The sequence below is a fragment of the Entelurus aequoreus genome, linkage group LG01, assembly GCF_033978785.1.
Source record: "Entelurus aequoreus isolate RoL-2023_Sb linkage group LG01, RoL_Eaeq_v1.1, whole genome shotgun sequence".
Classification (NCBI taxonomy): Eukaryota; Metazoa; Chordata; class Actinopteri; order Syngnathiformes; family Syngnathidae; genus Entelurus; species Entelurus aequoreus.
The window spans coordinates 77550876-77576406 of NC_084731.1; the positions used below are offsets into that span (position 1 = coordinate 77550876).

Below are 25531 nucleotides of genomic sequence, written 5' to 3' on the forward strand. Positions count from 1 at the left end.
CCAGATCCAATAGAAATATAATTGATTTTTATCCAACTGCATATCTCTCTGTATCGAGCAAATGTTTTAAAATTGTGTTTTTTGTCCTATGCTTTTTTGTTGTTGCACATACTGCACGTTATGTCAGCATTCAAATGAACCAATAACCTCGCTGGCACCAAAGTAGAGCTTGTCGCATGACATGCTGTGAAAAATACACCATCGCATCATTAGCGCCAAATGACGCACGCGGTCAACAAACCGACATCTACCCAACGCGGCGGATAAAAATGCGCCCCTAAGCCTTCGAAGGTTGGTACTTTCTGCGAGTTTGCAAAGAAAATCACTTTAAATCCGAGGAATAACTTCATTTTAATACTACAGGAATGTGTGAATTGACACTATTGCGCCTTATAGACTCGGGCAAACTGCTGGGTTAGATCTCACAGGAGAGCATCGCCATGGAAACAGAACTTAATGATTGCTGGTGAAAAGCACTTAGACAAAGTCTGGAGTTCTAACGGTGGTATTATTTAGTCACGTCCGGCCTGGCATGATTACACCCTGCACCAACACCTCTATAATGGTGTTGCTATGGAAACTCTGCTTTGAAGCGGGAAGAAAATAAGCAGTGGGTGAAGGCGGCTGGATGCGTGCGGCGTTCGATTCCTGCACCCTCAGCTTAGAGCACCGGCGAGCTTGATCCTCCGACAATGGCAGCCTGTCTGCCCCCCATGTTGCCAAGTAAACGTGGCCCCAAACATAGCATCTGTTCGAGGGCAGACGTTTCTCTCAATTAGCCTGATGACCTGAGCCGTGAGCGGCATGGCCCCCCGATGTTAACCAAGACCGGAGATAAGCACCGAGTGTAATCATCGACACCACTCTGAGTTTGTGTCTTGTTTTGAGCTTCATGTTGTTTGCTGATTCAATTCCTGCTGAACCTCGCCTAACTCTGGTCCCCCCCGACATGACGAAAGCCCTCCCCTCCTGGTAAAGCGCCATTTATGCGCCGCTTGTTTGTTAGCGAGCAGAACGACTTGGCATAGCCAGGCCGGCAGTGATGAGGGGCGCCGCTAGATCAGAAGACGTACGACTGACCTGGTCAAGTAATTTGTATTAAGCACCAAATTATATGACTGCAAAATGTGCTAAAAAAAAGAGTAACATGCTAAAGTTGGAAGGCCAAAGTGTTAATGTTAGCATGCCGGAGCGTAGCATGTGTCAAGCACCAAATTATATGACTGCAAAATTAGCTAAAAAAAAAAGAGTAACATGCTAACGTTGGCATTTGATCACTGATCAGTGGGAGTGGCACGCTAATAGCCAATCAGGTGACAGTATGGAGTTTGTTTGTGCCATTTTGTTGTCTCACGGTTGATTCTTTAGTGGAGAAATTGTGGATAAAAGAGGACAAGTCACCTGGACAGTATGACAGTTTTTTTTTATTAATTTAAAATGGACCGTAGTCAGACCAATGTGGTCTGTAAATGATTCAAGGCGCTCGTCCCCACCAAGACCGCTACTACCACGCCACCTTAGCCGCGCTCACCCTTTAGAGCACAGCTGTAGCTTCCTAGCACTAAACCTTCAGAAAATAGTTCTTCTCAGGTTTCTCTATGTTTACATTTTCACACTTTGCCCTATTTTATTACACTTTATTAAGCATTTCATACATACCGTATATTACCAAATAGTAGCCCGGGCGTTTATTTCACAAAATGGGGTCAGACCCCGGGCGGCTATTAGGACATGGGCAGCTGTGGCTACGAAAGTAGTTTACCACCACCAGGTGTGAATGAATGATGGGTTTTTAACATGTAAAGCGACTTTGGGTACTTAGAAAAGCGCTATATAAATCCCAGGTATTATTATTATTATTATTATTATTTGCACAAGGCTTTTATTCATTTTTGCACCAGCCTGCACCAGGCCATTAATTGGTTACAATGGTTACTGTCCAGTATTTTTTATTCGTACAAAAAACTTTAAATGTAAAAGCTATTGTAAACATACAAACAAAAAAACAAGAGATCAACATGAGGTAGGCTATTAAAGACAAGAGATCAACATGGCCTCAACATGGCAGTAGTGCAACAATTGTCAAATAGAATACCAATACTAAAAATAAATAAACTTTTTAAATAAAGCTGCCTACCGGGAAAAATAAAATTATGGTACCAAGTACTCATAAAACCCACCATCAAATAAAATAAAATAAAGGCTACAGTACTCCCAAGTTTTAAATAAAGCAGCATACGTGATGTATCCACTGACACAAATTAGCATCAAGCTCGTCGCTCACTTTCTTCCTACCTCCACCAGATAAGCGAGCCTGTTTTCCATCGATTGCTGACTGAGATAGTAGTTCTCCCTTTTTTTGTTTCCATTCTCACACACGTTTTGGGTCAACGTTAAACTGCCTGGCCGCTGCCAAACCAGAATTCTGCTCCGCATACTTCACAACCGCTAACTTGAACTTTAAGTCAAACTTTCTGTTCTTCTTCCCCCTTAAAGTATTCCCGTCCATCAGTTGTGGTGTACCGGTATCCTGTTCATTCAACTCACTGCTACTGTTGCTTGCCATGTTGAAACTTTTCCTCGTGGTTTTGTTGTTGTCGTTGAGTGTGTGTTACGCTATATGCGGGGACCCATTGCAATATGTTGATTACCCAGAATCCCCACGTAACGTCTGCTGTTACCGTAATTACCAGAATTACTGCACCTTTGCTTTTCCTTTTAGCTTATAAATTGGGCTTAATAAAATCAATATGATTTTAATCTAAATAATGCAAATAACAGCCCATGGGCGGCTATTTGGACATGGGCGGTTATTAGGAAGAGGCGGTTAATTCACAAAATGGGGTCAGACCCCGGGCGGCTATTAGGACATGGCCGGTTATTTGCACAAGGCCGTTTATTTGGTAATATACGGTATTCCTTATTTTTTACCTTCATTGTAAGATCTTATTGTTAAATGTTCAATGTGATTTTACTATTTTATTGACATTGTTTTCCATGCTTGTGTTGACATTTCCTTTATGCCTTAATAGCTGAGGGATTATAATCCGGAAGGTTACATTTGAAAATTAAATGTTTACATTTAATCGATTTTTCTCCTGGTCTTTAAGTTCAATAGGTCACAAATATATCAATAATTATAAATATCGACTGATATAAAAGACTTATATGGTGGTAGAGTTTTTAGCCACATCGCTCAGCCCCACAATTCCTGAACAGGCTGAATATTTTGAAGTTGGAACTGTTTTAATCTGATAAAAAATGTGGGAGTTGTGGAACTTTGAAAAATGTCCCATTCTTTTCTATGGGAATTTCGGGGAAAGCGGGATTTTTTTGGAAAATGCTTAAAATTAATGTTGAGAATGAGAATGAGAAATGGTTGGTGTTGGAATTTTTCAAATCGGTCGAGAGATGTTGAAGTAGTAACATTTTTAATTGAGAAATGGGATTACGGAATTCCTGGAATTTCGGGAAAACCGGTAATTTTTCCCTGTTAAAATTGTTTTTGGTTTTTTTGTCCTGATTAAGAGGAATGTTTAGACAATGGAACGGTTGAAGTAGGTTGAAAAATGTGGAAGGAGTAGTTGACAGAAAAAAGGGTGAAAAAAATGGGAATTCTTGGAATTTTTTGAAACTTGTAAAATGATAGTTTGAATGTCCAGGATGAGTGGAATGTGTTGAAGGTGGAATGGTTTGAATAGGTTGAAAAATTTGGAAATTGTGCAACTTGGAAAAATGTCCCATTCATTTCCATGGGAACTTCCTGGAAATTTGGGGAAAAGCGGAATAAAAAAAAAAGATTTAAGAGCATGAATGTCCTCAATGTCCTTAATCGGTCAAGAAATGTTAAAATAGAAACAGTTTTTTAATTGAAAAATCGAATTATGGAATTTCGAGAAAACCGGGAATTTTTCAAGTTCTTAAACCAACTTGGTTTTTTGTCCTGACTTTGAAGAATGTGTTGACAGTGGAATGGTTAAAATGGGTTGAAAAATGTGAAAGGAGTCATCGCACTAAAAAAGGTTGGAAATAAGGTTAGAAAAAAACAGGAACTCCTGAAAATTTGTTGAACATGGAAAAATAATTGTTTGAATTTCCAGGATGAATTGAATGTGTTGAAGGTGGAATGGTTTGAATTGGTAGAAAAATGTGGGAATTGTGCAACTTGGAAAAATGTCCCATTCATTTCAATGGGAACTTCCTGGAAATTTGGTGAAAAGCAGCATTTAAAAAAAAAAATTGGTTAATGATGGAATTGTTTGAATCGGTCAAGAAATGTTGAAGTAGAAACCGTTTTTTAATTGAAAAATTGTATTACGGAATTTCGGGAAAACCGGGAATTTTTCAACTTCTTAAACCAACTTGGTTTTTTGTCCTGACTATGAAGAATGTTTTGAAAGTCGAACGGTTGAAATGGGCTGAAAAATGTGAAAGGAGTCATCGCACTAAAAATGGTTGGAAATAAGGTTAGAAAAAAACAGGAATTCCTGAAAATGTATTGAACATGGAAAAATAGTTATTTGAATTTCCAGGATGAGTTGAATGTGTTGAAGGTGGAATGGTTTGAATCGGTTGAAAATGGACAGTTCATTTTGAATGGGGAAAAGGTCCCTAAAAACTAGGAATTCTAGGAAATCCGGGAATTGTTTTAGAATTTTTGAAAAAGAGCACACAATTCCTGAACAGGCTGAATATTTTGAAGTTGGAAAGATTTTAATCGGATAACAATGTGGGAGTTGTGGAACTTTGAAAAATGTCCCATTCATTTCAATGGTAAATTTCATGAAAATTTTGGAATTCCGGGAAATAGGGAATTATTGTGAAAATGCTAAAAAACTTGAATGTTCTGAATGAGTTAAAATAATTGGTGTTGGAATTTTTCCAAACGGTCAAGAAATGTTGATGTAGTAACATTTTTAATTAAGAAATTGTATTACGGAATTCCTGGAATTTCTGGTAAATTGTTGTCCTGATTAAGAGGAATGTTTTGATGGTGGAACGGTTGAAGTGTGTTGAAAAATGTGGGAGGAGTAGTCGCCAGAAAACAGGGTGAAAATAGGGTTTGGAAAACTGAAAATTCTGTGAATTCCTGGAATTTTTTTGAACTTGTAAAAATGATAGTTTGAATGTGCAGGATGAGTGAAACGTGTTGAAGGTGGAATGGTTTGAATAGGTTGAAAAATGTGGGAATGGTGGAAGTTTGAAAAACGACCAATTCATGTTGAAAAGGAAAAATGTCCCGGAAAACCTGGAATTCTGGGAAATCTGGGAATTTTTGGAATTTGTCAAGGTAAAGCCCGCGATTCCTGAATAGGCTGAACAGTTTAAAGTTGGAACGGTTTGAATCGGATGAAAAATGTGGAAGGTAGAGCGCGCAAAAATCTAGAGAAGAAGAATATAGTCGAAAAAGTAGATAAATTGCTATGTCTGTTTTCTTCGTCAAACATGGAGAAAGAGAAAGAGGTCTCACTCTCTGCATCGCTCTTAGCTCCTGAGCGCATTTATTCAACTGTAGAATTAACTAAACAGAGTGAGCCTTCTTCTCAGTCTTTCACAATCTCTCTCTTGCAAGACCCCCAGCTTACTTCCACACACAGGAAGCACGCACAGGGAGAAGTAGCAAAAATGAAGGGGAAAAAAAAAATATGATGACAAAGCCAATGTAGGAATATTTCAGCTTCAAATGGGATGGGCAATATGAGCCCATCAACACAGACGAACCAGCAAGAATGCCGTGATCACATGATGGCAACAGAAAACAACAACAACCGGACGTAGTTTTTTTAACTGGGGGAAAAAACCACTTCAAGATATTCAATATTTATCTAAGTAAAATTGTTGCTTACAGAGATGAGAGTCCATTTATTTTACAGTAATGAGAAATAACAGTTTGTATCCTTTTAAATGGTTATTTGCAATATTATTAGGGCTGTGAATTTTTGGGCACCACACGTTTTGATTCGATTCGATTCTTGGGGGTAACGATTCGATTCAGAATCGACTCAGACACGATTCTCAATTCAAAATCTAATTTTTTTAAAATAACATTTCGTGCCAGTTCTATGATTAAATACATTCCTCCATAAAATAGATACCAGCTCTGATAAATTTATATTTTACTTAAAAGAAAATGGATTTGTTTAATAAAATTCTACCCAAACATTTAATAAAGTCAAATACAAATAAGACAACAAGAGAAGTATCCCACACTTCTCTTTTCTAAAGTAAATGTGTACAGCAGATATAAATCATCTACATCAACAATATGATTTGTCTGAGTGGCTGGACCGGACAGATTAAAACAAATATTTAATTATTTATATATTTTTTTGATCGATTTTTGATTCTTTTTTAATCAATTAAGAATGGTTAAAATTAAGAATCGTGATTTATTCTGAAAAAATAAAATGTTGACACCCCTAATAAATATCAAATATAATAATTTCATTACATTATAAACACTGTGTAGATTTGATCATAGGCGCCAAACCCCGTGGGTGCTTCGGGGCCGAGCACCCACGTGGGATTGATGGCAACTTTCAATCTTTAAAATAATTTTTGAAAAATCAATCTTGTTGTAGTAAATTTCGTGGCGAGTTTGGTCCGTTTTACAAAAATAATAATATTAACTTCGCAGAACGTCAATTTTTTTTTAAATACACACACTGGCAGAAATGTAGATTGCCGCCTACGGGTTTGATTAGTTATGTATTCAGTTTAATATCTTGATGTAGACAAAAGCTCTTAGTCCGTGCATAAATCCAAATATTTTAGAAAGTAAATTGCTGCATATTGTTCTAATGTGTCGCACCTTGAAACAAGAATATGTTGATTGATGGTCGAAAAGTATATGTCTTCCTTCACTCGTTATTTTCGCCGTTTTATGCAATTACATGTATAAAATATGAAAATCGCGAATCGCAATTTTGGGGAGGAAAGTCGGAACTACCGTATTTTTCGCACTACAAGGCGCACTTAAAATCCTTTCATTTTCTGAAAACTCGACAGTGCACCTAATAACCCGGTGCCCTAATGTACGGAATCATTTTGGTTGTGCTTACCGACCTCGAAGCTGTTCTATTTGGTACATGGTGAAATGATAAGTGTGACCAGTAGATGGTAGTCAAACATAAGAGATACGTGTAAACTGCACTAAGATGGCAGTCACACATAAAAGATACATGTAGACTGCAATATGACTCAAGTAAACAACAGCAAAACTTTATATGTTCAATTGAAAATATAGAACATTACACACGGCGCTCAAAAATCTTTCAAAATGTTTTAGTACGACTTTGGTAAACTATGAAGTCGCACCGCTTAATGGATTGTACTGTGCTTCAATTTACGAGTATTATTATGGTGTGTGTATAACGTAAGAGATTATCTGGCGTTTTGTCTCGCAATATTTTGCAAAAGCAACTTTTCTTACCTTCTGGTACCTGCTGATCTGTATTTGGGATCTACATAAGTCCTGAAATTTTGCGCTCGTCCGCCTTTGTAGTCTTTGTCGACGCCGTATTCTATAAGCTTCTTCTTTTTCTCTATCTTCTTGTTATGGGACATACATCCTCCGCTGTTGCCATTTCTAATATAAAGTAGTGTAAAGTTCCTACTTATATCTGTCAGTGAACTCGCCATGAAAGCGCTAAAACATACCTGTGTAGTGAATTTACATTATTCACCCAAGGAACTTTATTATTAGAGAGTTCCGGTCGGACGGTTTTTCACGGGACACATTTCCTGCGTTGTTGCACTAGTGAGCCACGGATGAGAAGATGCTGCTCTGTTATTGATTTAAGTAAAGTCTGAATGTCGTTAAAACAGTTAGCTCCATCTTTTGACACTTCTTCCACTCCCGTCCCTGCACGCTACACCGCTACAACAAAGATGACGGGGAGAAGACGCTGTCGAAGGTGAGCCACGTGAATAAGACCGCCCACAAAACGGCGCATCCTGAAGCGACTGTCAGAAAGTGACTTGAAGATGATCTGTAAAACATCATCTATGCAACATTTTGACCAAAGAACCACCATTACATGTTATGTAGACCACAAGGAAGTGTTTTACATTTAGAAAAAAAATATATATATATGACCCCTTTAATGTGCCTTATAATCCGGTGCGCCTTTTGCATAAATAGACCTGACTAGACCTTCTCATCGGCAGTGCGCCTTATAATCCGGTGCGCCCTATGGTCCGGAAAATACGGTAGGTTTTTTCTTCAAATTCTTCAAAAACAAAGAATTTTTGGAATTTAGAAAATTGTTAGTCTGAATGTCGAGGAGGAATGGAATGTGATTATAGTAAAATGGTTTGAGTCAGTTAAGAAGTTGTCATAGTTGCGGTTGTTGGCGTGAACTCAGGAGGCAGAGAAGGTTGGCGACGTGCAAGCAATAAGCAAAAGTCCGAAACAACTCATGCAGGAAGTTAGGTTTAGATTTGTGTTCATTGCTCGCAACAATAAAGGAAGGGATGTAACCTTTTTTTTATCTTTGCTGTGAGTTCCGCCCCCATTTAGACATTAATGCAGTCTTAAAGATAGTCAATTATCCAGCTGTACGCGTCAGGTGTGCTCCACATTAGGTCACCAAGCTCTCATGGGTTCTCGTTTCCACCGCTATCATTTTTAGAGTATGACACACTTTCTATACTTGAGGGGATTTTTTTTTTCTTGCTCCTCGGGAGGGGGTGGAACGGTGAAAAATCGCATTCATGTCACTCTGACGAGCAACATGGCCCCTGCCTGCCTGCCTGCCTGCCTGCCTGCCTGCCTGCCTGACGATGGTGCTGCCAAAAAGCCTTTGGGGTATTTTTATTGCTTTACCCGCCAAGCATCTGCTCCCAATTACCCAGAGAGGACAGCTCTGATGCCGGACTTTAAAGCGAGCTAACGGGCCGCTTCAGACAGTTGATAAGTTTGTGCAGTAATTAAACTCAGCGGAAAGGAGCCGGCGTAGCCAAGCCATCAGTAATGAGGACCCCCCAGATCAGAAGAGCTTCGGCAGACCTGGTGAAGTGATTCATTATCGGGCGCGTGGGCTAATTACCAGCGGGGTAAAGCAGAGGTTCCGCTGGCAGAGCAGGTGTCATGGCTGCTATCTAGAATACGCAGGTGGGAGTTCAGGCTACGGTGAAGGTCTCCAAACTGTCCAAAAAAGGGCGACGTTTGACTCCAATCAAAACCTTAATAATCCCTGCGAGTTGGCACTATTCTCCGATACGCTTCATCCACGTTCCAGCAATAGCCAGCACAGGCTGATGGCCGGGCAGCAGCTCACAGTGAAATGACACAAGATACCTGCAGGCTAAAGCTAACTCAGCATTATATGGTTTTTTTTGGTTTTCTGGACTGTTAGCTTCATGCTGTCGTTCAAGGCCTTTTTGCAGGGTTAGGGTTAGCAAGCAGGATGCTTACATGGAACTAACAGGGAGCATTTTGACTTTGGAATAGGGTTGTACGGAATACCGGTATTAATATAGTACTGCAATACTAATGAATCATATTCGGTACTATACCGCCTCTAAAAAGTACCAGTCCCCCGTGCCCTAATCGTCGTCACGTCGTGCCATTGCTGGTTTTTTGAGCAGAGGAGCATGTTCGGCAGCGCACAATCATGGAGTACTTACAAGCAGACACAGTGTGTACACAGAAAAGGCAGAACAGACACATTTTGGCTTAAAAACTAACGATAAAGGGGAAGTTATAACACTGAAATGCCCTCAGGAAGAGGTGCTTTAAGACATGGCTAGCTAGCTAGCGGCTAAAGTCAAGCACCAGTCAGCAGTGTTTTAGCTACTTCTAAATCACTAATCCTTGCCTCCATGGCGACAAATAAAGTAAGTTTCTTACAAGTATCATCCCTGCAGGACGAGGAATAGCTAAACATGTTTCACTACACATCGTAGCTCACCGGCGTCACAATGTAAACAAACGCCATTGGTGGATCTACACCTAACATTCACTGTAATGATATCAAGTACAGGCACGTATCTTGTCGATATCATTATGATTACGTCAATATTTTTTGGCATCACAACATCTTCTTTCATTTAAAAAAAAATATATTATGTTTATAAACTCAAGAAATATGTCCCTGGATACATAAGAACTTTGAATATGACCAATGTATGATCCTGTAACGACTTGGTATCGGATTGATACCCAAATTTGTGGTATCACCCAAAACTACTGTAAGGCATACAAACAACAGAATAATAATTGATTATTCAATTTTAACAGACATGTAGATAGAACATGTAAAAAGAGAAAGTGAGCAGATATTAACAGCAAATGAACAAATAGATAAATAATGTTGACAAGTAATAGAATGATAAATGACACAATATGTTACTGCATATGTCAGCAGACTAATCAGGAGCCTTTGTTTGTTTACTTACTACTAAAAGACAAGGTGTCTAGTATGTTCACTATTTTATTTAAGGACAAACTTGCAATAAGAAACATATGTTTAATGTACCCTAAGATTTTGTTGTTGAAATAAAGCCAATAATGCAATTTTCTGTGGTGCCCTTTATTTAGAAAAGTATCGAAAACTATCGAAATAATTTTAGTACCGGTACCAAAATATTGGTATCGTGACAACACTACTTTGGAATGATTTGAAACGGTTAAAAAATGTGGAAGTACAGTGTGACCCATAAAAAAATAATTACATCCTCACTTTGCTGACCTTAAAAGGGAACTGCACTTTTTTGGGGGGGAATTTTGCCTATCGTTCACAAACATGAGAAACGAGAATACAAAAGGTTGTTTTTTTCTTTCGCTTTCTAACATGTAAAAATCGGCTCGTTCTAGGTGACTAGCAATGCAGCTAATGGGAGCAATCATCCATCTATCCATTTTTCTACCGCTGGGAGCAATCAATTCTACCTCGAAATCACTTTAAAAATGGATTCGAAAACCGTCACCAATACTTCATTTACGTTCCGTAACCTGTATAATAACCAAGCTGTAGCGACATTGTTATTGTAAGAGCGAACATTGAGGAACTCTATTTACAGCGTAGTAACACATGCTTCTGTATTAGCCGTAAAAGCAAACTACAGAAAGAGATAAGCTTGCTTCTAAGTCAGCACCAAACGTGTTTGGTTTTGTAATGCACAACACTGCGATACGACACCAATCTGTACTGACTGAAAAACATGAACAATCATATTATAGTATCTGTAAAGTATTATTTCATGTTTTGTTTGTACACAGCTAGCCAGACATTGTACAGTATGTACTGTAGTTGTAATACCACACATGATGTGCTGAGTGTTTAATGATCAATATTATAGTGACTCATTCGATGGAATTTAATCTGGTCCAGCTGGCCGGGGATTTTTTTCAGTTGATTTGGGTCAGCAGTCCATTAATTCTTCATAACTTGGCTCAAAGTTCCAGATTTGCAGCGTGACCATTCTCTCGGCTTCCGTCTGCTCCAACGTTTCAGCCTCTTTTTAGTGCTCGCTTCTTTAATCAGCATTTCACCCTCCGTATATTCAGCTTCAAAAAGACAAGGTTGTGACTCCTCATTTGTCCAAAAATAATCGTCTTTGTGGTCTGTTACGCAGTCTGCCATGATTAGAAAACATGCTTGCGTTTGATTCCGGGAGTAGGAACACATTTGTTGCAGGAATTCTGAAGTGCTGCCATGGAAATGGAAATAAATGCGCCAAATAATTAGTTTTGGCTGTGCATATAACGACCAAAATACGGTAAATATTGGTCATTGGGTCAATTGCAGAGAATAATTTCGGCACACCTAGTGTGTGTGACAATCATTGGTACTTTAACTTTAACTTCAATTTTACATATTGTTATGGACGTGTCTTTTACTACATTATATATATACTTGCAGTGTGTATATAAAATACATTACATATTATTATGAAGGTGTATGTTACTACATTATATATACTTGCAGTGTGTATATAAAACATTGACGGAGGGTTCTGAAATTGTTTCAGAGGGCTTTGAAGGCTACAACAGTAACTCACATTAGCCGCATCTTGCAAGCGTTTTTCATCATCTTTAAACTCCTAAAAAAAAAAAAAAGGCATGTTTGTTCTTGTCTCTCATAATGATTGTGAACAATAGACAAAATTCCCCCAAAAAGTGCAGTTCCCCTTTAAACTTAAGTCTGTGTATGACCATTCCCATCTTGGTGGTTTTGCATAAAAGTCATGTTCTTTATAAACTATGCTCCAACTGGGCTCTGCGGCCTTGGAGGCAAACTGGTTGAACTTGGTTGTCATTGCACTTGAAAAGTAAAACTGAGTTTGTTTTGAGTACAACCTGTCCAAAAACAGACATAGGAGTATACAGGGGTACACAGAATAGGAAGACTGATGGGTCGCCACCAAGCGGCACCCAGTGATTGGTAGGGAGTAAAGGTCAACATGGCGGAGAAGAAAAAAATCAACTACCAAAACTAAGCTCCTATTAGGGGCGGCGGGGCTCAGTTTAATGGATGGATGGATTGTCCATGGGTTCAGCATTTTTGCCTCATTTTACAGAGTGACATAACACAGCCGGTTGCCATGGAAGCGTTGGAGATCTCGTCCAACAGAGTCAAAAACATCCGTGGTGTCCTTGAAAGAAAACAAGAAGGGATTTCAGAGTGATGCAATGGTCTCACATATTCAATTACACTTACACACAATTATAGGTCCCCTTTAATGAAATAAAAGTGCCTGAACATGTTACTTAGAATATCCCATTAAGTCAACACCAAGTGTGCATTCTGCATCTAGAACAGTGGTTCTTAACCTTGTTGGAGGTACCGAACCCCACCAGTTTCATATGCGCCTTCACCGAACCCTTCTTCAGTGAAAAATAATTTTTTTTTTTTTTTTTCAAATTCAAGACAAAAGTTATGTTTTTTTACTGGTGCACAAAATGAACCGTGCATGAAAATCACCTTGTTCAAAGAACAACACAAACACTGTTCATGAACTCACAACAAATTACACACCTGAAAATCAGATGGAAAATTAGAGGGAAAATTGTTTGGGGGTATCCATAATACGCCGATAGGGAGAAGTTTTTATTTACACGATGAGTTGGGTGTGTCTTGACCTCAGCGGCGGAGGCTCCGCCGAACCCCTGAGGCCGACTCACCGAACCCAGGTTAAGAACCACTGATCTAAAATAACCCTTGGTTTTTACTTTCAATAAAAGTATGGTGCAAAGTAGGGATGTCCCGAGCTTGCATCTAAATTCCCTGATATCATCTGTAATACAAGTAATGTGTTTACTTGTGCAAAGTTCGACAAAGGGTTAATATCTAATTTTCCTCCAATAGGCTCACAAAGTTGGTATTTTCTTGTATTTTAGTCCAGTCATTTACAAAAAGTAAACACTATAGGCTAACAGCTACACAACAGCTAAGCACACACTAGCACACAAGCTATACATCTGCTATAAGTGTCCTTAATTGAACAATGTTAGTATAAAACAGCACATATGTAAATATAAACAAGTATCAAATAATTAGTTTATTAATTAGTTATATTATATTATCCTTAGCTCCACCAATGACTAAATAAAAACAAACAAACAAACAAAAAGATATATATATATATATATATATATATATATATATATATATATATATATATATATATATATATATATATATATATATATATATATATATATATATATATATATATAAAACCAATACAAAAACAACATAAAAATACATATGGTTAAAAATGATTTTTTAAAGGGTAAAACAATTAAAACAATAAATACAAATAAAAATTTTAAAACACTAAGGACCACACAACTCACGTAGTGTTAAAAGCCAGAGAATAAAAGTGGGTCTTAAGACGAGACTTCAAACACTCCACTGTGGGAGCAGTTGGAACATGGAGGGGAAGAGTGTTCCAGAACTTAGGGCCAACCACAAAGAAGGCCCTGTCCGCCCTGGTTTTAAGTCTGGTCTTGGGCACCACAAGCTGGAGCTGGCTCTCGGACCTCAGAGCGCGCGCAGGAGTGTAAATTTGGATGAGGTCCGAGATATAATGAGGTGCCGGTCCATGCAAAGCTTTAAAAGCAAACAGCAACATTTTAAAATAAATTCTAAAATGAACAGGGAGCACAGTGCAAAGTCTCAAGAATTGGGGTTATATGCTCGCGTTTCCTGGCCCCTGTTAAAAGTTGTGCTGCCGCGTTCTGGACTAACTGCAACCGGGAGAAAGCTTTTTGGCTAAGGCCAGCATAAAGTGCATTGCAGTAGTCCAGGCGACTTGAAATAAAAGCATGCACGACTTGTTCAAAAAGGTTAAAAGATAAAAACGGTTTTACTTTTGCTAAAAGACGAAGATGATAAAAACATGATTTTAAAGCGCCATTGACTTGTTTGTCAAGTTTAAAATCACTGTCTATAGTGACGCCAAGGCTGGTGACTTTGGGACGCACATAATTTTGCAATGTTGAGCGTCAAGCACACCTGTGAAGTGAAAACCATTTCAGGTGACTACCTCTTGAAGCTCATGGAGAGAATGCAGAGAGTGTGCGAAGCAGTAATCAAAGCAAAGGGTGGCTATTTTGAAGAAACTAGAATATAAAACATGTTTTCAGTTATTTCCCCTTTTTTTAATTACATAACTCCACATGTGTTCATTCATAGTTTTGATGCCTTCAGTGACAATCTACAATGTAAATAGTCACGGAAAATAAAGAAAACGCATTGAATGAGGAGAAGGTGTGTCCAAACTTTTGGCCTGTACTGTATGTCCATTCCAGATGGTTAATAATACATAGGTTAGTATTTCTTTCCTTATTCTTCTTTCTTTGCTCTAGTATGAGTATCGTATCAGAAGTGGAAAAGTTGTATGGGAACATACAGTCGTGGTCAAAAGTTCACATACACTTGTAAAGAACATAATGTCATGGCTGTCATGAGTTTCAAATAATTTCTACAACTTTTATTTTTTTGTGATAGAGTGATTGGAGCACATACTGTACTTGTTGGTCACAAAAAACATTCATGAATTTTGGTTCTTTTATGAATTTATTATGGTCTACTGAAAATGTGACCAAATCTGCTGGGTCAAAAGTATACATACAGCAATGTTAATATTTGGTTACATGTCCCTTGGCAAGTTTAACTGAATAAGATGCTTTTGGTAGCCATCCACAAGCTTCTGGTTGAATTTTTGACCACTCCTCTTGACAAAATTGGTGCAGTTCAGCTAAATGTGTTGGTTTTCTGACATGGACTTGTTTCTTCAGCATTGTCCACACGTTTAAGTCAGGACTTTGGGAAGGCCATTCTAAAACCTTAATTATAGCCTGATTTAGCCATTCTTTTACCACTTTTGACGTGTGTTTGTCCTGTTGAAACACCCAACTGTTTCATCTGACCACAGAACTTTTCTCCAGAAAGTCTTATCTTTGTCCATGTGATGTCAGATGAAACAAAAATTGAGCTGTTTGGCCACAATACCCAGCAATATGTTTGGAGGAGAAAAGGTGAGGCCTTTAATCCCGGAACACCACGCCTACCGTCAAGCATGGTTGTAGTAGTATTATGCTGTGGGCCTGTTTTGCTGCTAATGGAACTGGTGCTTTACAGAGAGTAAATGGGACAATGAAAAAGGAGGATTACCTCCAAATTCTTCAGGACAACCTAAAATCTTTAGCCCGGAGGTTGGGTCTTGGGTGCAGTTGGGTGTTCCAACAGGACAATGACCCCAAACACACGTCAAAAGTGGTAAAGGAATGGCTAAATCCGGCTAGAATTAAGGTTTTTTCCCAAAGTCCTGAATTAAACGTGTGGACAATGCTGAAGAAACAAGTCCATGTCAGAAAACCAACAAGTTTAGCTGAACTGCACCAATTTTGTCAAGAGGAGTGGTCAAAATTTCAACCAGAAGCTTGCCAGAAGCTTGTGGATGGCTACCAAAAGCGCCTTATTGCAGTGAAACTTGCCAAGGGACATGTAACCAAATATTAACATTGCTGTATGTATACTTTTGACCCAGCAGATTTGGTCACATTTTCAGTAGACCCATAATAAATTCATAAACTAATGTTTTTTGTGACCAACAACTATGTGCTCCAATCACTCTATCACAAAAAAATAAGAGTTGTAGAAATTATTGGAAACTCAAGACAGCCATGACATTATGTTCTTTACAAGTGTATGTAAACTTTTTTACCACGACTGTACCTGGTGCAAAGTTAACAATTGTGTCCATTTTAGAACATTTAAAAGTAAGTGTGAAGTATGTATGGCTTCTAAGCAAAGTTTAACAGGAATATTTTTGGCAGACGCAGAATACATATTTAAAAGTGTTACTTCAGTCGATCACCAATGTTATTTACTAAATGTGTTTAATTATAAATTCACGAGGTGGACGCAGCTCGGATGCTTCATTTCTTAGGTAATCTAAGGCCTCGAGGGCCACACCAATCATATCACGGAGTTGCGAGTTATTGATTGGCAGCTTCTCACTGGGCTCACTTTCTTTTTAATTCCAGATCTCCTGGCATTCAATAGAGAATTGATCAGACAGAGAGGATGCGATGGTTAATTGACTTCCTCACTGATCTAGCCAATTCCTTCCTGTGCGGTTCACCAGTGCATTGATTCAGTAGCTCCCTTTCATCTGTGTCTATTTCTGTATGTATGTATGTGTGTGTGTGTGTGTGTGTGTGTGTGTGTGTGTGTGTGTGTGTGTGTGTGTGTGTGTGTGTGTGTGTGTGTGTGTGTGTGTGTGTGTGTGTGTGTGTGTGTGTGTGTGTGTGTGTGTGTGTGTGTGTGTGATGCAAGGCTGGAGCAGTGAAGGACTATATCAAAATGATGCTCGAGGCAGAGCACCTCAAGTTCCTGGTGTTCGCCCACCACCTCACCATGCTGCAGGCCTGCACTGAGGCCGCCATCGAGGCTAAGGTAACTGAAGCTATCCCGTCATTCTCCATTCTCTTAGACCAGAGATGTCAAAGTCGTTTTTACTGTGGGCCACATCGCAGTTATGTTTGGCTCCAGAGGGCTGCTTCTAACAGTGAATACTATTATTACACAATTTTTTTAATGCATTTTATTAGTAGTTTTATTTTTTAACTAAAATTTTCAAAAAATATGGTAAGTTGCAATAATTTCACCTCAAAGTGTAGTGTATATTACTGTAAATGGAAAAACAGTTCTGCTGTTTTTGTAACGGTACAGTGGGAGAAGTAGACGGCACGGAGGCAGGGACGTTGTTAGCTTGCAGCATGTGTATTGAAAGATGTGTATATATATATAAATATATATATATATATATATATATATATATATATATATATATATATATATATATATATACATATATATATATATATATATATATATATATACATATATATATATATATATATATATTTTATATATATATATCTATACATCTTATATATATATATATATAAATAAAAGATATATATATATATATATATATATCTTTTATTTATATATATATATATATAAGATGTGTATATATATATATAAAATATATATGTATATATGTATATATATATATATAATATATATATATATATATATAATATATATATATTTTTATATATATATATATAATATATATATATTTTTATATATATATATATATATATATATATATATATATATATATATATATATATATATATATATATATATATATATATATATATATATATATATAGTGTGTGATTAAACCAAAGGTATAGGGTGTGCCTATGTGTAGCGAGTATATGAGGAGTGTTACCAGGTGGTGTTGAAGGTGCGTGTTGAGATCGGTGCGGAAGTCCAGAAAGGGCAAAGCAGACTTGGAGGTCCAGGGACAGGCAGGGTGTCAGGGGCTGGAGCGAGACGTCGTGGTCCATGGGCAGGCGTGAAGTCGAGATCCAGGAAGGCAGCAGGGAGTCCAGAAGGGATCCAGGGAGACGAGACACACACCTCAAAACCAGGGGATGAGGAAGGGTTGCTGGATGACGACACAGGACAAGACACAATGAGCACGACAGAGGGGAGGCACAAATAGCCAAGAAGCACATGAACAAAGAAACGAGAGACGCGCAAGGCTTACTGTACAAGTAGCTACGTTCTGGCACTGGAACGCAGGACAAACTGGGTTATGAAGGCAGGAGACTCATCAGCATCAGGTGTGTTGATTAGCGGAGCCACGGCTGCAGCAGGAGAGGAACGTCCGTGAGTGTGTCCCGAGGTGCGCTCCACAGAGTGCACAAAAAAGTGAGAGGCGGCAGGTGTTTGAACCGTAACAGTTTTTATAGTAAAAAAAAAAGGCAGCTCATTTGCCAAAATTTTACTGTAAAATGTACATTAGTTTTTTTAATGTAAATAAAAAAAAACGGTGTATTACTGTAAATGCCAAAACGGCACCACAGTTTATTTCAGTAAAAAAAAGTACTGTTTTTTTCATTTAGAGAAAAATGCTGTAAAAACCACAGTAAATTTCACCATTTTACCATGAAATCTATTGCTACTTTTACATCGCACAATTTGATGGATAACTTGCTTTGAAATCATTATTATTAGTATTTATTTTTATTTAAAAATGGTTTGAATGTTTGATAATATATTTTTGCATAATTAGACAATATTTAAGTTAACTTAATTTGCGATTACATAGAGTACATGTATATTTTTTCTCCCAAAATACAAAGAAATAATGCAATTAGTAAGAAAAGTTACAGTACTTTATTGATGCATATTATTTCCAGGCTTTCGAGGGCCAAATCAAATCAAATGAAGTGGCGGGCCACATATGGCCCCAGGGCCTTAAGTTTGACACTTGTGTATTAGACTGTGGAAGGAAGCATCCACCATCCATTTAATCTAAACATGTTGTGCTTTTTCAAATCTGTCTATAACCTGTGTTCTCGTTCTGAAAATGAGAGGAAACACTTTACATTTTTTCACACTGATGGTTGTGCATCCATCTGTGAAACAGTAAACTTCAACAGAACCGGAACCGCGTTACAGTAACCAGTGGAGAAGGGGAAATTAGCAGGTAAATCAGGAAATAGAATAATACCCACAAAGAAAAATATGTATGGAAAGATCCTACACACTTTTTTGAGCGGAGTGCTTACAGTTGAGTTGAATTTGAGTTTATTTGGAACATGCATGCATACAACATGATGCATCACCATTTCCAGTTTCTCTACTCAACATGTTCGAAAAGGAGTAGGAAGAAGCAGAGTTTATTTAATCCTCCCCCTTTTCCTTTACATAGCAGTTGCTAGCACTTTTGTTCACTTCCTGTTCTCAATTTATTCACAATATACTCCATAAGTAATAACATTAAACATAAATAATAATCAGTGAAGTAAGTTATTTTTCATATGGTGAGATAAATAAGATTATCTAGAAAATGAATGAATGGATGGATGAAATACATTCAGAATGTTTATCATGGTTCTTCTTCTTTGTACTTTGTAAACACTTTAAGTTTGAAGGGTTTCTTGAAGTGGATCATATTAGTACTTTGTTTGATTTCTTTGCTTAATCCATTCCATAATTTAATTCCACATACGGATATGAATATACAGTATATAGAATATAGGTGAAAAACCTAAAGGACAAGTATGAATACAATTGATTCACATCAAGTTTCTGAAGTGAACTTTAACAAGAAGCCCCCTGCAGTGATTTTGATGGGCCTGCTATCTATGCAGTGAACCTCTGGCCCTGGGTTGATTGAAGCTAAAAAGCTAGCATAAAACATTAGCATGCTAACGTTAGTTTGTTATAATGGGGACATGCAAAATAGAGACATGTCTCAAAATCCATGCATTTTAGGTTTAAAAGATCAAAATTAGCGTAAATGCTAACATTAACATGATGACATAAGAAAAGTTAGCCCACTTCCAAGATGGCGCCAAGTATCAAAAGCCGTTATTTTTAAGTTTATTCGAATAACATTTTCAAAATTAGCGAAAAAACATTAGCATGCTAACATAAGAGAGGTTAGCACACTTCTAAGATGGAGCCAAGTATCAAAATCTCGGATTTTTAGGTTTAAACGTATAAAATTAGCTCAAATACTCTATAAAGCGTTAACAAGCTAACATTAGCATGCTAGCACATGACCAGATAAGAGAAAATACCAAAAGTAGCGAGGCACTTGTATAAAGTTTCTACACCATGTCTCTTAAATATTTGTATTTTCATGAGTAAAATATCCAAAATGTTCAAATTGTTAATAGTTGGCATGCTAGCACCTTGCAAGATAGCATTGTCTTGAATGTACTGAACATTTAGATGTTGAAATGGTTTAAGTCGCTTGAAAAATGAAGCAAAAAAGAAACAGGTAATGTCGCCTCACTCTTATATTTCCTGAAAAAAAACACCATTGTAAGGTTGCGTACCTAATAGATAAAGCCAAGTATACCTAATCAATGGGCCTATTGATGGTCTTCTCCCTAAATAGCGTCGCCATAGTAACACAAAATGTTCCAAAAATTAAATAGAGCTGTAGGCGCAATCGAGACCTTTCCAACCATGTGAGACATGTTGAAGTTCTTTGGCCGGTTCGTCCCTTATTAAATACGGCAGAATAAGATATTTATATTAATATGGGCTTGTTGCTTCACAGCAGGCCCAATATAATAATTAAAAAAGCATGAATCCTCCATTTGTAATTACATAGTCAGTTACATAGTTGAGTTGCCCAAACATTCCCACCCCTGTAATAGCCTTGGTGTGTTTTATATATTTCCATTTCAAACACAATCATGAAGTATGACACCTCCTTCCTCTCACCGCATAGTTTTCTTTGACTTGGAAAGTAAACCTTTACCTTACTCGCCTTCACTTCTCAAGGCGTAATTCACAAGTCTTCACGGGCAAACGGAAAACCTTTAAGATGGCGCCAAGTATCAAAATCTATCAAATTGTTATAGTTGCACCTTGCAGGATGGCATTGTCTTGAATGTCCTGAACATTTAGACATTGGAATGGTTTAAGTCGCTTGAGAAATGAAGCAACAAAGAAACGGGTAATGTCGCCTCAAAATTATATTTCTTGAAAAAACCCACCATTTGTGTACCTAATAAATAAGGCCAAGTGTACCTAATCAATGGGCCTATTGATGGTCCCTAAATAGCGTCGCCATAGTAACACAAAATGTTCCAAAAATCAAATAGAGCTTTAGGCGCAATCGAGACTTTTCCAACCATGTGAGACATGTTGAGGTTCTTTGGCCGGTTCGTCCCGTATTAAATACGGCAGAATAAGATATTTATATTAATATGGGCTTGTTGCTTCGCAGCAGGCCCTATATAATAATTAAAGAAGCATAAATCATCAATGTGTAATTACATGGTACACCTTAAATCGTAATCGAATCGTGAGTTGCCCAAACATTCCCACGCCTGTAATAGCCTTGGTGTGTTTCCAAACACAATCATTAAAGGCCTACTGAAATGAGATTTTCTTATTTAAACGGGGATAGTAGATCTATTCTATGTGTCATACTTGATCATTTCGCGATATTGCCATATTTTTGCTGAAAGGATTTAGTAGAGAACATCGACGATAAAGTTAGTAACTTTTGGTCGCGGATAAAAAAGCCTTGCCTGTACCGGAAGTAGCGTGACGTCACAGGTTGTGGAGCTCCTCACATCTGCACATTGATTACAATCATGGCCACCAGCAGCGAGAGCGATTCGGACCGAGAAAGCGACGATTTCCCCATTAATTTGAGCGAGGATGAAAGATTCGTGGATGAGGAAAGTGAGAGTGAAGGACTAGAGGGCAGTGGAAGCGATTCAGATAGGGAAGATGCTGTGAGAGGCGGGTGGGATCTGATATTCAGCTGGGAATGACTAAAACAGTAAATAAACACAAGACATATATATACTCTATTAGCCACAACACAACCAGGCTTATATTTAATATGCCACAAATTAATCCGCATAACAAACACCTCCCCCCTCCCGTCCATATAACCTGCCAATACAAATCAAACACCTGCACAACACACTCAATCCTACAGCCCAAAGTACCGTTCACCTCCGCAAAGTTCATACAGCACATATATTTCCCCAAAGTTACGTACGTGACATGCACATAGCGGCACGCACGTACGGGCAAGCGATCAAATGTTTGGAAGCCGCAGCTGCGTACTCATGGTACCGCGTATCCAATTCAAAGTCCTCCTGGTAAGAGTCTCTGTTGTCCCATCTCCACAAGCATGCGTATCCAACTCAAAGTACTCCTGGTAAGAGTCTCTGTTCTCCCAGTTCTCCACAGGCCAATGGTAAAACTTGACTGTCATCGTTCGGGAATGTAAACAATGAAACACCGGCTACAACGTAGCCGCGACGTGTTTGTGTTGCTGCAGCCGGCCGCTAATACACCGCTTCCCACCTACAGCTTTCTTCTTTGCTATCTCCATTGTTCATGAAACAAATTGCAAAAGATTCACCAACACAGATGTCCAGAATACTGTGGAATTTTGCGATGAAAACAGACGACTTAATAGCTGGCCACAATGGTGTCCCAAAATGTCCGCTACAATCCGTGACGTCACGCGCAAACGTCATCATACCGAGACGTTTTCAGCAGGATATTTCGTGGGAAATTTAAAATTGCACTTTACTAATCTAACCCGGCCGTATTGGCATGTGTTGCAATGTTAAGATTTCATCATTGATATATAAACTATCAGACTGCGTGGTCGGTAGTAGTGGGTTTCAGTAGGCATTTAAGTATGACACCTCCTTCCTCACGCCGCATAGTTTTCACTGACTCGGAAAGTAAACTTTTACTTCACTCGACTTCACTTCCCGAGGCGTAATTCACAAGTCATCACGAGCAAACTGAAAAACTTGGCTCAGCAGCAGGATGGTTGGAGAGCAGGTGTGCGGCACAGGTCGAGGAGGTGTTGGATGTACCTAATGCGGAACGACAACGTGCGATAACACCTTTGTCTGTGAGGCGCTCATTCCGGCGTGTTCGCACTCACTAATTAATACAGCGGCGCTAAATAAAGGGATCCTGTGCAACGGTAAGAAGTGGCGCGGCATGGAAGCGCTCAGCACAGGTGTCGGGATCAGCAGGTTGTTTTCTGAAAACCTCCTGGCCTTGAAATGTTGTTGAAAGCAAACGGACACCCGGTTGTGACCTTTAACCAGGGGAAGTCAAACTGGCGTCCGGGTTTCTTCCAAGCGAGCTGGCTCTTACTATTCATGCAACTGTACTCATGTTGACGCTGCACGGTGTGAACGCGCGGCAGCTCCGCACGACCCCGGGACCCAAACAAAAGAAACTAGCACTCGCCACGGTGCATTAGCGGCTCAGCCGAGTTGTGCTTGAATGAACCCTCAGCTGCTGCTCTCTTTGTTCGGTCCAACAAAATACGATTGTTTACCGCTGTCAATTCACGGCTGACCCTCCACTTAGTTTTGTTCATTTGCACGTCTGTCACAGACACGTCCACACTACACAGTACATCATAATAAACTGAACAAAACTGCACCGCCATTTACAGCAATTGTGAAAGCTTTTATTCAAATCCAGGAGGGGGTGCACATAACCCTGATCACATGACCGCCCTCCAATGTGTGCATGTTTCACTTTCAAATGCACATGCATAAAGAAAAGGTGCACTTCAGATGCCAAACACGGTGTGCTAGTGTTTGGAAAGATGAATTATTATCCAAACAAATTCAATCAATATCACTCATAAAAATGTTTTTTATTTTTTTATAAAGTCGGACTAAATCTTCATATTTAATTTTACTCTCGGTAGTTTATGGTCCCAGTATCATCATTGACAAAAAATAATGAAATATTAGTGATTGACTTAATTTAAGGGTGCAAGATAAATATATACAATACAGGCCAAAAGTTTGGACACACCTTCTCATTTCAGTGCGTTTTCTTTATTTTCATGACTATTTACATTGTAGATTGTCACTGAAGGTATCAAAACTATGACACCTTTGAAGTGAAAACTATTTCAGGTGACTACCTCTTGAAGCTCATCGAGAGAATGCCAAAGCGGTAATCAGAGCAAACTTCGACTTAGACAAAATGTATTGATCCACAGCGGAAATTGTTCCACGCAGTAGCTCAGTTACAAAGGATGGAAAGTGTAAGGATGGAAAGGATAATGCAGGTATAAAGTAGACTAAAAATGTACCATAGTAGCAATATAAAATATAACGTAATATTTACATATTATATATACAGTATATAATATATACTGATATGTTATATTATTATAATATATAATATAATATATACAATATATAACAAATCCCAATTACCATGTACAATACTACAGTATATGTAACAGCTGCAGCAAAAAAAAAAGGGCAGCATAAAATAAAGAGTAGGTGGTTATTTTGAAGAAACTAGAATTTAAAACATGTTTTCATCATTTCATCTTTTTTTCTTTAAATACATAACTCCACATGTTCATTCATAGTTTTGATGCCTTCAGTGACAATCTACAACAGGGGTGTCAAACTCAAATACAGAGTGGGCCAACATTTAAAACTGAACAAAGCCGCGGGCCAAGGTTGAACAAATTAACCTTTTAATAGGGACCCAAACAAGTTTTGCATTGAATATTGAACAAGCAAGGCTTATATAACTTTATAGTAACATGCAAAATCGAGTTTCAAATAATAATAATAAAAACCTTACAAATTCAATAGGGTCCTCGTCCCATTGTAAAGGACTCCCTTTGGGATTCCTTTACAAAGGGACTTGCAGTCCCTAATAATTAAAAAATAACAATGGCATATCAAATACAATTTAAATAAAAATTGAATGCCTCTTTTCTATTTGCAGCCTTCTGAGGTAAATATCAACATTAACTTTTTCCACAGGCTAATACATTTGAAAATAAAATAACAATGAATAAACCAACCATTCAGGACTTTAAACTGCTCAGTTTGTAACACACTGATCTAATCTGATGTGCCCAAGCCAGATACCTGGTATCTTTTCTTGGATAGTTCATTAATTTTGGGGCTCAGGCTTTGACCTGAGGCAACCTTCATTATCGAACAAAGGTGTTCATCAGTCATTATATCTCGTAGTCCCCCCGGACCACAGTCTTGGGGGCGTGCCTTAAAGGCACTGCCTTTAACGTCCTCTACGAGCTGTCGTCACGTCCGCTTTTCATCCATTCTAACAACGTGCCGGCCCAGTCACAAGAAATGTGCGGCTTCTGTACGCACACACACACGTGAATGCAACACATACTTGATCAACAGCGATACAGGTTACACTGAGGGTGACCGTATAAACAACTTTAAATACTGTTAGAAATATACGCCACACTGTGAATCCACACCAAACAAGAATGACAAACACATTTCGGGAGAACATCCGCACCGTAACACAACATAAACACAACAGAACAAATACACAGAATCCCATGCAGCCCTAACTCTTCAGGGATGCAATATACACCCCCGCTACCACAAACCCCCCCCCCCTCCGTGTGTCGGTTGAGGTGGGCGGGGTTGGGGGGGGCAAGGTTTGAATGTAGC

General features: G+C 38.4%; 1 protein-coding gene across 1 annotated transcript in view; it reads left to right on the forward strand.

Annotated features, from left to right (window-relative positions):
- LOC133648956 (DNA annealing helicase and endonuclease ZRANB3-like) overlaps window positions 1–25531 on the forward strand; it is a 154270-nt gene that overhangs the window by 87556 nt on the left and 41183 nt on the right. Inside the window, exon 9 of the mRNA XM_062045582.1 lies at window positions 16794–16913. Within this exon, the coding sequence (XP_061901566.1) occupies window positions 16794–16913 (120 nt within the window). The remainder of the gene's footprint in view (window positions 1–16793; window positions 16914–25531) is intronic.